Source organism: Leptonychotes weddellii, chromosome 6, assembly GCF_054177405.1.
Source record: "Leptonychotes weddellii isolate Sample4059 chromosome 6, ASM5417740v2, whole genome shotgun sequence".
NCBI lineage: Eukaryota > Metazoa > Chordata > Mammalia > Carnivora > Phocidae > Leptonychotes > Leptonychotes weddellii.
In genome coordinates this window covers 21,721,013-21,736,141 of record NC_138374.1, presented here as the reverse complement: position 1 = coordinate 21,736,141, position 15,129 = coordinate 21,721,013, and the positions used below count along the sequence as shown (strand labels likewise).

The window sequence follows — 15,129 nt, the reverse complement described above, 5'->3', positions numbered from 1 at the left end:
TTTTTTTTTTTTTTTTAAGATTTTATTTATTTGCGAGAGAGAGAATGAGAGACAGAGAGCATGAGAGGGAGGAGGGTCAGAGGGAGAAGCAGACTCCCCGCCGAGCAGGGAGCCCGATGCGGGACTCGATCCCGGGACTCCAGGATCATGACCTGAGCCGAAGGCAGTCGCTTAACCAACTGAGCCACCCAGGCGCCCTCTTGTGGTTTTCTTTGTCATCATCATTGTTGTTCTCATTGTCAGCATCATCGTCATCATCACTGTCATCATCGTCATCATTATCACTGTCATCGTCATCTTTATTGTCACCATTGGCATCATCTCGATCATCATTGTCATCATCATCATCATCACTGTCATCATCATCACTATCGTCACTCATCATTATCGTCATCATTGTCATCATCTAGTCATCATTGTCATCACCATTGTCATCATCATCATCTAGTCATCATTATCATTGTCATCATTGCTGTGATCATCATCTAGTCACCATATTCAGTCAGGGTGAGTTTATTTGGCAATCGGAGTAGAAAGAGTCCTGAATGCAGTATCCAGAGTCCTAAGGTGTTCAAGATCACTGTGATTTTGGGCGCCTGGGTGGCTCAGTTGGTTAAGCGACTGCCTTTGGCTCAGGTCATGATCCTGGAGTCCCGGGATCGAGTCCCACATTGGGCTCCCTGCTCGGCAGGGAGTCTGCTTCTCCCTCTGACCCTCCCCCCTCTCATGCTGTTTCTCTCTCTCAAGTAAATAAATAAATAAAATCTTTAAAAAAAAAAAACAACTGGCCTTTCTTCTTAAAAAAAAAAAAAAAAAAAGATCACTGTGATTTGTAAATAATCTGTAACTGCCAGATGCCTCCTGTGCCTTAAGAAAGCAGGCGACACTAGAGTTCTCCTTTGGGCCATTAGAAGTTTCACAAAAACTCTAGAACCATGGGGGTGCCTGGGTGGCTCAGTCGTTAAGTGTCTGCCTTCAGCTCAGGTCATGATCCCAGTGTCCTGGGATCGAGCCCCACATCAGGCTCCCTGCTCAGCGGGAAGCCTGCTTCTCCCTCTCACGCTCCCCCTGCTTGTGTTCCCTCTCTCACTGTGTCTCTCTCTGTCAAATAAATAAATAAAATCTTAAAAAAAAAAAAAACTCTAAAACCATAACCACAACAGGCAGGAATGGAAGCTACCTTTTTCGATTCGTTGATTTTGTTTTTGGTACTTACCATGTCTCAAGAGCCTTACAGGCATTTGCAGCAGTGTGGATGTCCCGCACACGGGTTAGCCCCACTCCTCAATCAAGGAAAAGGCGGCTTATGGAAGCTAAATAACTTTTCAAAGTTTCCTGGAATCTGCTTGTTTTTACTTATTTGCATCAGAGAATTAATGTTATTATTCAAAATAAATAGCTCCTGGGTATTTCTCTAAGAGAAGGCCTGAGGAGCTGATTCGCTTTTTGTTCACGATTTTAATGCACTTTTTCAAATTTTGACAACATGTATATTACCCAAAGGGATGGAAGTTGAGTGAATCATGGGAAGTTTCTTTCTCTGAGGTGGCAAGAGGCAAGATGGCTAGGATAGTTTGAATATTTAGTAATCTCAAAGGCAAACCATTACCATAAGTCACAATATTATTCAACATAACAAAAAAGTTTAGGTTTTTGTTCTCCACTTCCTGGAACTTCAGGGAGTGCCTGACACTTGCAGCTTCATGTACACCTTGACCCACTACAAAAAGGAATGAATCAGTCAGTCTAAGACCACCCCTTCTTGCTATATGAGACCTTTGGCCCAACATCTGCTACATGGGAAGGCGTGAAGGCTGGATGCACTAGGGAGATGTTTGCACCTTCCCTAAAGGGTCTTCCAGTGCTAGAGCTAATTCCAACAGGGCCAGATATTTCTAAAGTTACTGAGTAGATCCCTCTATTCACATGCAGGGAACAAAGCCTTTGACTTTTAACTTTTCTAAGTGAAGCAGTGACTACACCGGGTCTTCGAAATACACTAGGAAGACATTTGACATTTAGAAATACTTTAATCATCAGGGTAATGATTGACTCTCAACCGCTGGGGAAATCACTCTCTAATTTTCTTACAGAGTTATCCAAATGAGTTCTTCATTCAATCTGGTCTTCCTAATTTTTCATTTGAGAACATTTCAAAGGAAAGGATAGAAAATACAAGTTCAAGGATATGGATTAATCAAAGTTAATCCATTAACATGTGATTATATAGTGCTTTCCATGAGCTTTGCCTACCTAAAAGACCATGTATAGTTTTTACTCCCTTTCCAGGAATTCACTTCTCCATCTTAGCTGAACACAAAGGCTGCCTCCTCCTTTAAGTCCTTCTTGGTTATTCGAGCTCAGACATGTTTTTGTTTTTGTCTTTTTCTTGTCTGCACACCCAAAGTACTTCAAGAAATTAAACAGTGATGTAATTTTGGAATATGACTACTAAGAGAACCTGTAATACGGCCTTTTGATTCTCCACAGTCAAACAGAACATTACCTGTTATTATTTGAAGATATGAGAGAGGCTGAGTGTTAAATTTCCTCCTATTTTCATAACAAAGAGATAATGTTTATTTATCTTTTAAAATGGATCCAACAATGTGGTAAGCATTTTCATACATGATCTCATCTAATCCTGACGACAGTCCTTGGAGGCAAATGCTGACTTATGGGCATCTCACAGATGAAGAGCCGTGCTACTTAGTCAAGGGTGATCAGCAAGTAGCAGGTTCAGGATTTGAACTCAGCCCATTCTAGCTTCAGAGGCCTCGCTCTCAAACACCATGCTACGCTCAAGAGATCTGACCTTCAGGCATCTGGAGTTATTATTAAAAGCAAATGAAAAGGCCACAGGTGTTGGAAGCCTAGTTTGGGATTCAAGTTAAATGACAAATATCTTTCAGTTTCATCTTTGAATCTCCATGACTGTATCCGGCCTCATTTTAGGATAATGTCCAAAGCCCGAATTTGAGAACTTTCACAAATGTGAGGTTCTTGGTGTCCCCTGCTCACCTTTGACACCCAGAGTCCCTTGTCACCCTCAGTCACTTCCATCTGGTGGCCAGGCCTACCTGGTAATTTATTCTCCCCATTCCCCCCGTTCTAGGTTCTCACCAGACATTGGACACCATAGCACTTACTATCATGTCTCTGTGTTTTGAAAAATAAAAACATTGAGACTTCTAATGTATGAGTCCAGCTAAAGACTGCAAGGCCCCTGAATTTTAAAGTGGATTTGAAAAATTCATTTTAGAGTTGCTTTCCTGTTAAATTGGACCTTTCGTTCCATGCTGGGCAGCAGCAAGCAGGGGGAGAGCCAAGAAGTAGGATGAGTTTGGCACAATAGCTCACCTGCTGTGGGCCAAGGTTTAGGTAGGTTTTGATTTTGTTTGGGGTGGCCTTGAGTACTCTTGGTTCTTTTTTTTTTTTTTTTCAAAGTGTCCAAATTTGAGAGTGAATAGTAAATAGGGGAAAATGAGCCTTGGCGGGGGGAGTACAAGCAGATGTCCTCCTGTGTGTACCTTTGATTCGCAGTGTAAGGAGCTTTCTGAGACCCTGGCTGGCAAGAAGGAAGCAGGTTGTCATGTCAACACTTGTGGTTTCTTCCTATGTGTTTACTACAGCTTTTCGCTGGGTTTTAGTGCCTTATTCTAGGAGAAAATTGCTAAGGCTTTGTGGGTCCAAGAGTATTCCTGGTGGGCAGGGCATGGGCTGCCCGGCCCAGCCTGGGCTCCTTGCCTTCCCTCGCCCTCTCGGCCAGAAGTGGAGAGCTAGGCCACTCCTGTCTCTCTCTGCGAACAGAGACAAAGAGGAAGGCACGGGCAGGCTGTACTTACAGAATGGCAAACAATCTGGTCTTGCTAATGGGTCAGGGAAGAGGGGGACGAGGGTCTGTCTCTTCTCTGGAGAGGTAGGTAGGAACCAAATTACAGAGTAGAGATAGGGAATGAGCAGCTCCTAGGGGGTATTTGGATGTAGGCTTGTTTTGTTTGGCTATACAGTGTTTGGCCTGCACCCTGTTTTAAATTTAAAATAGCTGTCCATTTTTTTAAGATGTTATTTATTTGTTTGAGAGAGAGAGAGTGCACGCACATGACCCAGGGAGGAGCAGAGGGAAAGGGACAAGCCAACTCCGCACTGAGCACGATGTGGGGTTCGATCCCACAACCCTGAGATCATGACCTGAGCCAAAATCAAGAGTCAGACACTTAACCAACTGAGCCACCCAGGCGCCCCTAGCTGTCCATTTTTTAAAAAATCAGGCAACTTCACCTTAAAAGAATAGGGACAGTTAGATTTATAAAACACAGAACGTCTTACTCCTGCATGTCAACGATCAATGGACACTGAGGAGCAGCTTCTCCTTGAAGAGTCCAGTGTTGGCCATTTTGCTGCAGTCCCCAGCACTCCTAGGTGATCCCTGACACCGAGGCTGTGCACCAGCTGCCATTTGTCATATTCATCCAGCTCATTTTACTCCTACACAGGATTTGTCTGGCTCCTTAGGCATTTGATTTTATTAGGCTTCTTGTAAAAAGCCTTCCGTTCTATAGAAAGACATTTGGGCTTTGTCCCAGGGCCCTCAGAGCTGTTTGAAAGCCAGGAGAGATGAGCTCAGGTTTGGGTTTTAGAAATGACTCTGTTCCTTGCCTCGGGCCCATGCAGTGTCCAGTCCATCACGCGTGTGTAGGCTAGTCGTGAGATAGATGCAACAGGCCACACGGGTGAGAAGGCCTCGCCCCAGGCAATCAGCAGGGCTTGTGGAGAGAAGGGGAGAGACTCTGGAAGCACTTCAGGGGCAGAATTATCAGGGCTAGGAACCACCTGGATTATATGGCACATGGAGGAAAGAAAAGGGAAGAGGCTTGCGCTTGTGGGCAGATGATGCGAGCGACCGCTAACGGAGAGAAGGAAGTGGATGTTTGACGTGTTCCGAGTAAGAATACCAACAAAAATAGACTGTGTTCAGCTCTGGACACTCAGGAAGTTGGAATATAGCCCATAATGAATTCATTTCTTACCCAAATGTGTTTCTTTGTTAAATTAGTCTCATGTGTATAAATAAATGTGTGGAATAGCTGGCTACAAATAATGTGATCAGCCCCCTCCTAGTCAGCAGGTACACTTGTCTTGCTCCCTGCTCTATTCCTAGTACCTGAGCAGTCCCCGGTACATTGTGTGTGTACAAGAAGGGCTCGGTGAAGCCACCAGTAAATTAATTAATTAAAGATAAAAGGGGATAATTTAAAGTACTCATGGTTTAAACTCAATTGTTATAAATTTTTGCTTAGTTAAGGCTTTTGCCTTTATCTCTGCTGCCTGCGAGCTGCACATGATACCTGTGCACACCTGGGCACACATTCCAAGGAACAATCGCATGAGATGCATATAGTGATGAACGTGGTTTTAGGTGATAACAGAGACTTCTCTGCTTTTTATACTAAAATGATTCCTAACTTTTCACTATTTTTAAATACTGTTCAATTAAAACCATTTTATTTTATTTTATTAATTTTTAAAAGATTTTTATTTGAGAGAGAGAGAGAGATCATGAGAGAGAACGGGGGTGGGGGGCAGGGAGAGAGAGAAGCAGACTCCCCGATGAGCAGAGAGCCCGATGCGGGGCTTGATTCCAGGACCCCGGGATCATGACCTGAGCCAAAGGCAGACGCTTAACCGACTGAGCCACCCACGTGCCCCAGTAAAAACCATTTTAAAAGCCAATGTACATACAGGTTTCTTCACAGAGACTTACCTGTAGTTTTTCCTTAAGGAGCAAATAACTGAGTGGATTGTCTTTCTTGGATGACCCTGTGATCAGAATGAGAATGCATTTTATAGTCAAAAATTTTTCCCATTCAGCTACAGCTTCTGCCATCATGTTCCTGGGTTGCTTGAGGGGGGCTGTTCACCTGCTGAGATCTTCAGAAGATCTGACAAGTAATCATACAAGTTTTATAGATTTTATATAAGTAATAGGTGAATACATTCTAATTATAAAAATAATAAAGATGTATATAATATAAAAAGCAAAGGTCCCACTTCAACACTACCTCTTCGAGTCCATTCTTTTCCTCCACAAGTAATCATAGCTAATTTTTTATGGGTTCCTTTAAAACTTTTTTCTATGCACAGGGGCACCTGGGTGGCTCAGTCGGTTAGGCGTCTGACTCTTGATTTTAGCTCAGATCATGATCTTGGGGTTGTGGGATTGAGCCCCGAGTTGGGCTCCGTGCTCAGTGTGGAGTCAGCTTGAGATTCTCTCCCTCTCCCTCTGCCTTTCCCCTGCTCTCTCTACTTTCAAATAAATAGATAGATAAATAAGTAAGTAAGTAAATAAGTAAGTAAAATCTTAAAAAAAACCTTTTTTCTATGCACTGTGGCACAAACCTATACATTTATAAAGACAAAGCTTTTGGGGACCTGAATTGTGTCATGCTATCATATTGGCAAATATTTTGTCAAAGGTTATTTGGAAAGGAACAGGGACCTTAGAGAAATCAGCATGTGAATGTTTCTCTATTTAATTCTTTTAATTGCAGCTAGCCCTCTGTAATATGTGCACCTTGGTTTATTGAAATGTTCAGGGACATTTAGTCTCTTTCTGATTTTTCACTGCTGTGAACAATGCCACAGTGAGCATCCTTGCTCTTGACTCTTTGGGAAAATATATGAGTATTTCTCTAGAAGACATTGCTTGCATTAAAATTGCTGGTTTGAGGTATGCGCATTTGAAATTCTGATAGATATTTCCAGTTTGTTCTTCCAAAAAGCTACACCAGTTTACCCTTTTGCCAGTAGGATGTAAGATTTACTCTTTCCCCACTCCCATGCCTCATCTAGATATTGCCATTTTTAAAATTATTACAACTCTTGTGAAAGTGAGTGAAATCTTGTTGTTTTAAACTGCATCATTGATTTCCCAAGAGGTAGAGCCTTGGGTACTGTTGAGAGCTTTGTCACCATATTTGCCCTTGTGTCTAAGTGCTGCTCTCCCTTTTCAGATGCTCACTACCTCACCTGCAGGATCCAGGAATGTGCCGAGACCACTCGCAGTGGGCCTTTTGCCCGCTCCATTGACATCAGTTCCCTGGTTGTTCAGGATGAATATATCTTCATTCAGGTGAGTCCAGAAAATGCAGTCAGTGGTAGAGAGGGGATGCTCAGGTGATGTCAGGAAAATGAGGGTGGCTTTCGTGCGGTTATGAAGATGTGGAGCTGGGGTGCGGTCCCTCCTTTGCTGCTCTGGCGACCCGTTCTCTGGGGGGATCCAAGACTTCTGGTGAAAGAGAAAGGTGTTATGGGTCAGTATCATGTACAGAGGTCTTCAGTGGCCCACTGAATCCTCAGTTGGATTGCTGTTTTATTATACCAAAATGGGTCTGGAAATGACTAGGATGTGGTCTAGGGTTTGGAGGTTACTTAGAGCCACATCTCCCATGGGATCTGACTTTAAGTAGTTTATCAAAGCTCCATTCCATCTCTGTCCAAAGTGACCTGTCTAACTTGGGAATGAGAATCTCTAAGAACTGAAGCATCTCTAGGATTTTCTTTCTAGAACAATCTAGAACTCACTGAATTTTGCCCTCCCTTTCCAGTTCTGACTACTCCCTGATATGTCCCGAGTCCAAAATCCTACACTCCCAAGAACTCTGACTCACAGAGAAAGCTAGGTGTGATTCACATTTATAGACAGGCAAGGGAAGCCTTGTGTTAGGTGTTGAGTTTCCCTGGAAGGAAATGCAAAGAGCGAAAATGAGGAAAAACAAAAGGTAAAAGGTGATGTTCCACCAAGTGACTTACTGTGTGTGTGTGTGTGAAATCAAACTTGACCTTTGACAGCAGCTTTGATTTCCCCCACTCTGCCTTCCCACCCTTATGCTGTCCATTCCTTTGCAAACTGTTTTCTATAGGAACCTTGATCTTTGGAATCTTCTGGAGTTTGGTCAGACCTAAGCACCTGAATGACTTTCTCTGCCCTACTCCTGGTCTCTTAGTCCAGCTCAGCCCCACTTCCCTTTAGCTGGGGATGCCTCTCTTCCTCTGAACCCTTGCAGCTCTTCTTATCTGCCAGTCCTCTAGCACATGGGCCACTAGGAATTGTTACTTAAATCTTAGTGGATTTGTCTTCTTTCTAAATTGCATTTTATACCCTCTGAGGATAGGGAGAATTACTCCTCATCCTTGGCCCTAACAAGAAGCCTTTGCAAATGCAGGATGCTCACTGACTACTTGTTGTATTGATAAATTGTAGACGGAGGAGCTGCTTCTTTTAAAAAATTAGTTGTGTAGACTTTTGAGGCCTTGTAAAATACAGGAAAAGTAGCCAACCATTCAAAAACCAGCTTGAAAAAGGGATGGAAAGAGAGGTCTTTGTGGCTCAAGAAAATCCCTGTTTCTTAGTTTGAGTAAAAGCCAAAATCTTCAGAATTTTTTTTCCTACATCTTGGCAGGTCATTGGCGCTATTATTTCCTTAATCATGAGTATGTATTGAACACCTACAATGCAAAATAAACAGTATTAGGCATAACTCTTGGTTTTCTCTAGCTTTGGCCCTTGGCCTTCTTCTCTCTGCACCTGGTACTTGCTGTCTGGGAGATCCTGTGGTCTTAAGTGCCGCCTCCATGTCCTGATGACTCTCAAGTCAGGGAGTTGTAACCTCTGCCCTATACTGCAGATCTTTATGTCTAATAGTCATCCTGGTGTCTCAACTTGGATGTTGCACAGCTAAAATAAAATCAACGTGTCCCCCTTGAACCTGACACACTGGTGGCGCTCGAGGTAGAAAACTACAGGTTTGTCTATGTCCCCAAATTCAGGGAATCCAAGCTCCTGCTCTTATCACCCTTAGTTATTTCTCAGATGTTTCCTTTCATTCCATTCCCATTGCATGGTCCCAGTTTGAGGCTTTATTATTTCTTTATCTCTATTTAATTGCTTTCAAGATAGAAGCACAGAGATGATTTGTGAATTTACCAATCTGATTGCCCTTTCCTTAATGCTAATACTGCACATAATGATGAACATGGCAGAATCGTTTCTGGGAAACATGACTTAGAATTTAAAATGTTCAGATTTTTTAAAATTCATTTTTCCTTTTATTGCATAAAGTTTTCTGTAACTCTGCCGGCAGACATCCAGGTTTTTTTTTCTAACTATTCTGAGATATCTTTTATTATTATTAGACTGGAAGCCAGTAGAAGTTTTTTCTTTCATAAGCATCCATTTTTATTTTGTTTCAAAGAGATATGAGTTCCCATTAATCAATAAAGTTTTATTGATTTCCTGCTACATTTCAGGCCCTTGTTCTAAGAGCTGGGGATAAGACAATGAACATAATAAAGTTCCTGCTCAAGTGGTGTTTATATTCTAGTGGGAGGCAGGAAAAACATGTATATATATACATATATATCCATATATATGTGTATATATATACACATAAGTAGATGTGAAAGACTGTAAAGAGTAGTGATTGAGGGCGCCTGGGTGGCTCAGTCGTTAAGCGTCTGCCTTCGGCTCAGGTCATGATCCCAGGGTCTTGGGATCGAGTCCCACATCGGGCTCCCTGCTCCGCGGGAAGCCTGCTTCTCCCTCTCCCACTCCCCCTGCTTGTGTTCCTGCTCTCACTATGTCTCTCTCTGTCAAATAAATAAATAAAATCTTAAAAAAAAAAAAAGTAGTGATTGAGATCCTAAAGTTTGAAATCCGATGGCCAACATTTATTCTGACCTCTGCAGGCTACACTTTAGCTGGGTGACCTTGAGCTGTGCTTCATTTGACTCATCTATAAAAAGAGGGTAACTACAGTACTCACTTCATGGGTTGCTGGGCAGATTCTATTTGTTAATTACATCTGTAAAGTGCCAAAACAATGCTATTTAAATGTTGCTCTCTATCTTTCTATCTATCTTGTGCTATCATCTGTTTATCTTTTTACAAAATATATCAGGCAATGATAATGCTCTGGCTGAAAATTCCTGAGGAATGTGAATGTTAGGTACCTGTAGGTGTTGTTTTATTTAGGATGACCTGAAAAGGCCTCATTCGGTGAGTGGCGAACCAGGAGTGGGTGGCAGAAGTCAGCAGTCAGAGGGGGACATAAAGCCAGGTGTGTTGGGCCTTGTACTTTCTTGAGCCCCATATGAGGATGTGGGGTGAACAGGTAGAGATTTGAGACTGACTTTTGGAGCAGAGGTGGTGGGGAGGCCAGGGCTGAGGATATAGGTTGGAAGGACGTCAGCATATTGATGTTATTTTTGAATTGCAAAATTGAAGTCACCAAGGGAGTAAGTACAGACAGAAAAGAGAAACAGTGCAAAGACTAGGGCACAGGGCACTCTAATATTAGGGTGATGAGAAGGAAGGAGTAAACGAGACCTTGTCACAGAGTTTAGAGATAGCCACAGGATAGACCTAGGGTACTAGATCCCACAGGACCCTGAAGGCTGTTTTAAGATTGTTTTTTGTAACCATGAGAGAGATGGGAAGCATGGAATAACAATGCTCCAAATAATGCAAAAGGCCAATACTCTTGAGAAAAACATGGAATTTCATCAACCACCAAATAAACACAGATGAAATGCTATTATTTGCAACTATAATTTGGCTAAGTTTAAAACACAGTAAAAGCATGGCAGTGGGTTACACATGAACAACTGTGCCTACAACAGGTACAGATGTGTGTCATTCGGCCAGCAGTAGCTAATGAGTTCTTTCCTTCTCATAGGTGAGATTGGCCTTCGGCATTGATCAGTATGATAGCCTGGCTTAGTTCTGACAGTGTATGCCTAGTCTTTAGTTAAAATTGCTTTTTTAAAAAAACTCATTATATGGTGATTTCCTTGCTTTCCTGATGCTGTATTTCTTTGATAATTTTGAATATTTGTTCTAGCTACTTAACTTGATGAATTTAACAGAGAATCTTCTATTTTTGGATTATATCTATTGATTTCCTCTTGTGCACAATGATACAATTTATGGATTTCCACACATTTCTCTTTCCTCCCCTCTCTCTTAAATTCGTCCCCTGGTTTTGGATGGTTGTATTATCTCTTTATTTGCTTTTCTATCTTAAAATATAATTCTGTTAGACTTAAATATTTTATGAAGCATGGCTGAACAAAGGTAGAAAAAAATAGCCTGTGTTTATGACCTGTATCCAACTCCAGTTTTGTTAATTAAATCGTTCAGAGCATTCACATTCTTCTGTGAACCATTATTCCTGCATTTATTTTGATTTTAGTTTTACAGGTAAATCTAGGCCCTTTACGTACAGGTTTCCTATTTGTTTCTTGGTTGTCTTCAGTTTGTCCTTTAGTAAAGTTTTCAAGAAAGGTGAGTTCTTGAATGTTGAAAATATGTTTGTCTCTCCCTCTAGGCTATAAAATGTGTGTCATTTGCTTTCCATGAGACCTTTGCTCTATTAATTTATTGAATCTTACTGTGTCAGGCCAGCCTGATATTTTCCCTTTTAGGTGTCCTATTTTTTTTTTGCCCTTGATACCTAAAAGTCCTTTTAAAAATATATATTTGAATACTGTTTACTTTGTTAGTAGATGTTTTGCAGTTGGTCATACTGTGTCAGTTCTTTTTCCTGAAATGTAAGTCTCATTCAGTTGGTTCAATTTCCGCTTCCTTTCTAATTTCTCAAAAGTTTCTGATTTATATTTTGAAATATGTATTGTATTTCAGTTTCATTATTTTGGTTCTCATCCTCCAGGACACTTAGGATGTGTACAATAGGCAGGAAAAGCAAAGGGGAGTCATCATTTCTTCCCTTCTAATCAGTTTTGACTCCCTGAGCAAAGTGATATTAAAAAAAAAAAAAAAAAGTCTTACCCACATTGTTCATGAACGAGTAGTTAGCAGTGTCCAGGCTCCTTTTTACATTTTTTGCTATTATTGTTGAACTTCTTTCCTGAACTTTGCCAGCTTATATTTTATGACTTTTTGTTGTCTCAACATATCTACCCTTAGCTCTTGTATTTCTACTTTGAATTCTTCTCATACAGAGGTGATCTCCTCATCATACAGATTATTCTTAATCATAGCAGTGTGGTCACAATTTTCATTTGCTTCATGGGAGCAGTTTTTATTTTTCTGTTCCTTTCCCCCTCTTATTTTGCTGTATTATTTTATAATTCCTGTGCTGTTTTCTTTTATCTTTATGTTTTTAATTATTATTTGTTTTTTTCATGACATGAGCTCTTCCTGGACAGACTGTTTGAGGAGGTTCCTCTTGGTGATAGACCAGAGCTCTGTTTCAGCATAACAAGAATCTTCTTTGTTTCTCAGTGAGGTTCCATATAACTCAGATAGTTTGTCTGTGAATGGGTTCTTCGCATAAGGTAAAACTGCCTGGTGGCTTCTTTATCCAGCCACACCTCTCCAGCTTCTTGAAACTGCTCAGTTCCCAGAATAGACCCACTGCCAATTCCTGGGCCACAGTCCCTTGGCCAAATAATAGATTGGAGGGAAATACCACCTACCCAGATGCCCTGATACCTTCCTTGTGCAGATAGCCCTCCAGTCCAAATAATAGATTGTTAGTTTTGCTCCTTGGGAAATGTCATCTTTAGAGAATGCTATTTCTGTGGCTTGATCCGAGGTTTATAGCTGTAGGCATTTTTGCCCTGGTGCCTGTCTGTAACCTGTTTGTTCTTCACTGAATTTGGCTTCCTTTCCATATATATTGTGTTTCAGGGTTATATTTTCATTGAGTATAGAGTTTGTACTTTTATTTCTTGTTTTTCTTGTTGCTCCAAGGTGATTTATGAGAGGAAAAAGGAAGCACCATTATTACTTGGCTATTTAAAACCATTTATAAACCTTTATCATATATTTTCTGAAATGTCGCAATAGCTTGCTAACTGATTTTCTTGTTCCTAGACCTGCAACCCCCACCCCCAATCCATTTGCAGCACTACTTCCAAAGTAATTTATTTAAAACAAAAATCAATGTCCCTGCCTTCAGCGGCTGCTCATCACCTATAGGTTAAAATCTAATTTCCTTAACATTGCCTACAAGGTCCTTCATGATCTGGGTCCTGCATACTCCATCACCCTCATGGGAATTCCTTAGCCACTGTGGCTCCCTGTATACCTCTCTTGTTATATTTTAACCTTCCATAAACACTAAACCTGTTCAGTGTCCATACACACACGATGTCATTTGTTGCCTAACATGCCTTTCTTACATGAAAAACCTGCTTGGAATGTCCCTTTACTAGATAAACTCATCCTTAGATTCAATTTAGGCATTGCTATCTGTAGAAAGTCTTCCCTGACATCCTCAATAGGGGTTGCACGAAGCTTCTTTGCTGACTACTTACCCATAGGTATTATGTCTCCCCAGCCAGGTCTGTAAACTTTAAGAGGAACAGGACTATGTCTTATCTATTATTGTTTCTCCTGCACTTAGCATAATGACTGGTACTCAATAAATGTTTGTTGAACTGAACTGAACTGAGAAGATAAGACACCATCCTTTTTCTCAGGGAATGCAGTTAGTTATCTTTTTAAAGCAAGGGAATCTTGTTTCTCCAACTAACAATATAAGACAACTTAGGGTAATTGGCAGTTGTTCACCGCATAAGAAATGACCATATGTAGAATGTCTCTGCATTTTTATAAAACTGCTGTCCGACAATTATCCATTATGCTATTCAGTACCGTTTTTATATTCATTCATTTAAATATATTAAAATACAATCAGCCCAGTGGGGAACACAGACAGCTAAACAATTATAATGTGGCGTGATGAGAGCTGTATTAGTGCAAAGCAGATGTTGCTCTTGGAGTAAGCAAGAATAGCTTTGGGAGGAGGGTTAGTACAAGCTTCCCGACAAGGGAGACTAGGAGTACCAGTTAGGTAGGTGAAGGAGAAAGAGCATTCCAGGCAGAAGGGAGGCAGACATAAAGTTAAAAAAGTGAGAGAACATAACGTACTGGGACCTTTATCCAGGGACAGGTGTAGTTGTGGGAGGGAGTGAAGTGGCAGGAAAATCAAGTAGAAGGTTGTCCAGGTGAGGTGAACCTTTTCTATTTCCTTTCATGAAATCTGGGTAACTTCGTGTTTCTCTCTTTACAGTGCTAAGAAGCTCAGAACTAATTTTTTGTCCATTATAGCAGCTTCCCTGCAGCTAGCTGTGTGGTATTATTCTTCCTTTCTCCTATTGGCCATTTGTGATCACGTGGCTGCTTTCTTTTACCTATTTATTTTTTGTTGTTGTTTATTGCTTTTTTTTAAATCATTGGAAGCCATCTCAGAGAAATTTCTGAAATCAGTGTGAATTTTTAATCTTTTTTGGAGGGTCTAAGTTTTGAAAATTGAAATGGGGATCAGGAAAGGCTTTATGGAGAAGGTCAGATTTGTACTGCAACGATTAATATCTATCTCAGAAGCAAGGAAAAGGCAGGGATTCCTCATTCTGTTCATTGAAATAAAGCTGCCTCAGAAGGCTTTTGTGAAGGTAGAAAATCCTCAGACCAATAGTAGCTTCTCCTCCAGGGTTTAGACCCACAGATTTATATCTGTGCAAGGAAGGTATCAGGGCATCTGGGTAGCTGGTATTTCCCTCCCCTGCCAGCAATTTACTAAAGAATGATCTCAAGAGAAGAAGCTGTCATGTGTCAAGGCTCAGGTCCAGCCTGCCCCTCGTGGGTGACATCTCCAGGGAGCTCCGCTAAGGCAGAGCTGGTCGCTGAGGACTGTGTGTTTTCTGAAGGATGCTTGCAGTGGCTCCAGGGTTTGGCTTTTAAATGGGAACCTTGTAGAGCCACTTGATTTTCTTCTTTGCCTACAGTCTGAGCAGCTGAATAATAGCTGGGTGGGCATAAAGGGCTCTGGTGGCTTTGGTTTTTCATAATTTTAAGGGATTTATCCACTTGAATTTTCTGGTTTTGTGGAGTATTGATATCCCTTATTTTGTTTTAGTGCCATCAGACACCTACAACTGAGGAAAAATCTTATAGAAAAGGATGCCAGTCGATCCCCTCAGTCTTTCCAGCCTTTTTTGCCAAATGTGTTTTTTGGCAGTTTTTACATTGATTATTAGGGAACTTGTCTCAGGAGCTACCGAAAAATGGAAGGTCTCTGGCGCTCTTAACCCCAACTTGAA

At 41.2% G+C, this 15,129-nt stretch overlaps 1 protein-coding gene across 1 annotated transcript in view; it reads left to right on the top strand.

Annotated features, from left to right (window-relative positions):
* Positions 1-15,129, top strand: part of SORCS3 (sortilin related VPS10 domain containing receptor 3) — a 575,638-nt gene that overhangs the window by 425,022 nt on the left and 135,487 nt on the right. Inside the window, exon 7 of the mRNA XM_081823577.1 lies at positions 7,014-7,132. Coding sequence (XP_081679703.1) covers positions 7,014-7,132 — 119 coding nt within the window. The remainder of the gene's footprint in view (positions 1-7,013; positions 7,133-15,129) is intronic.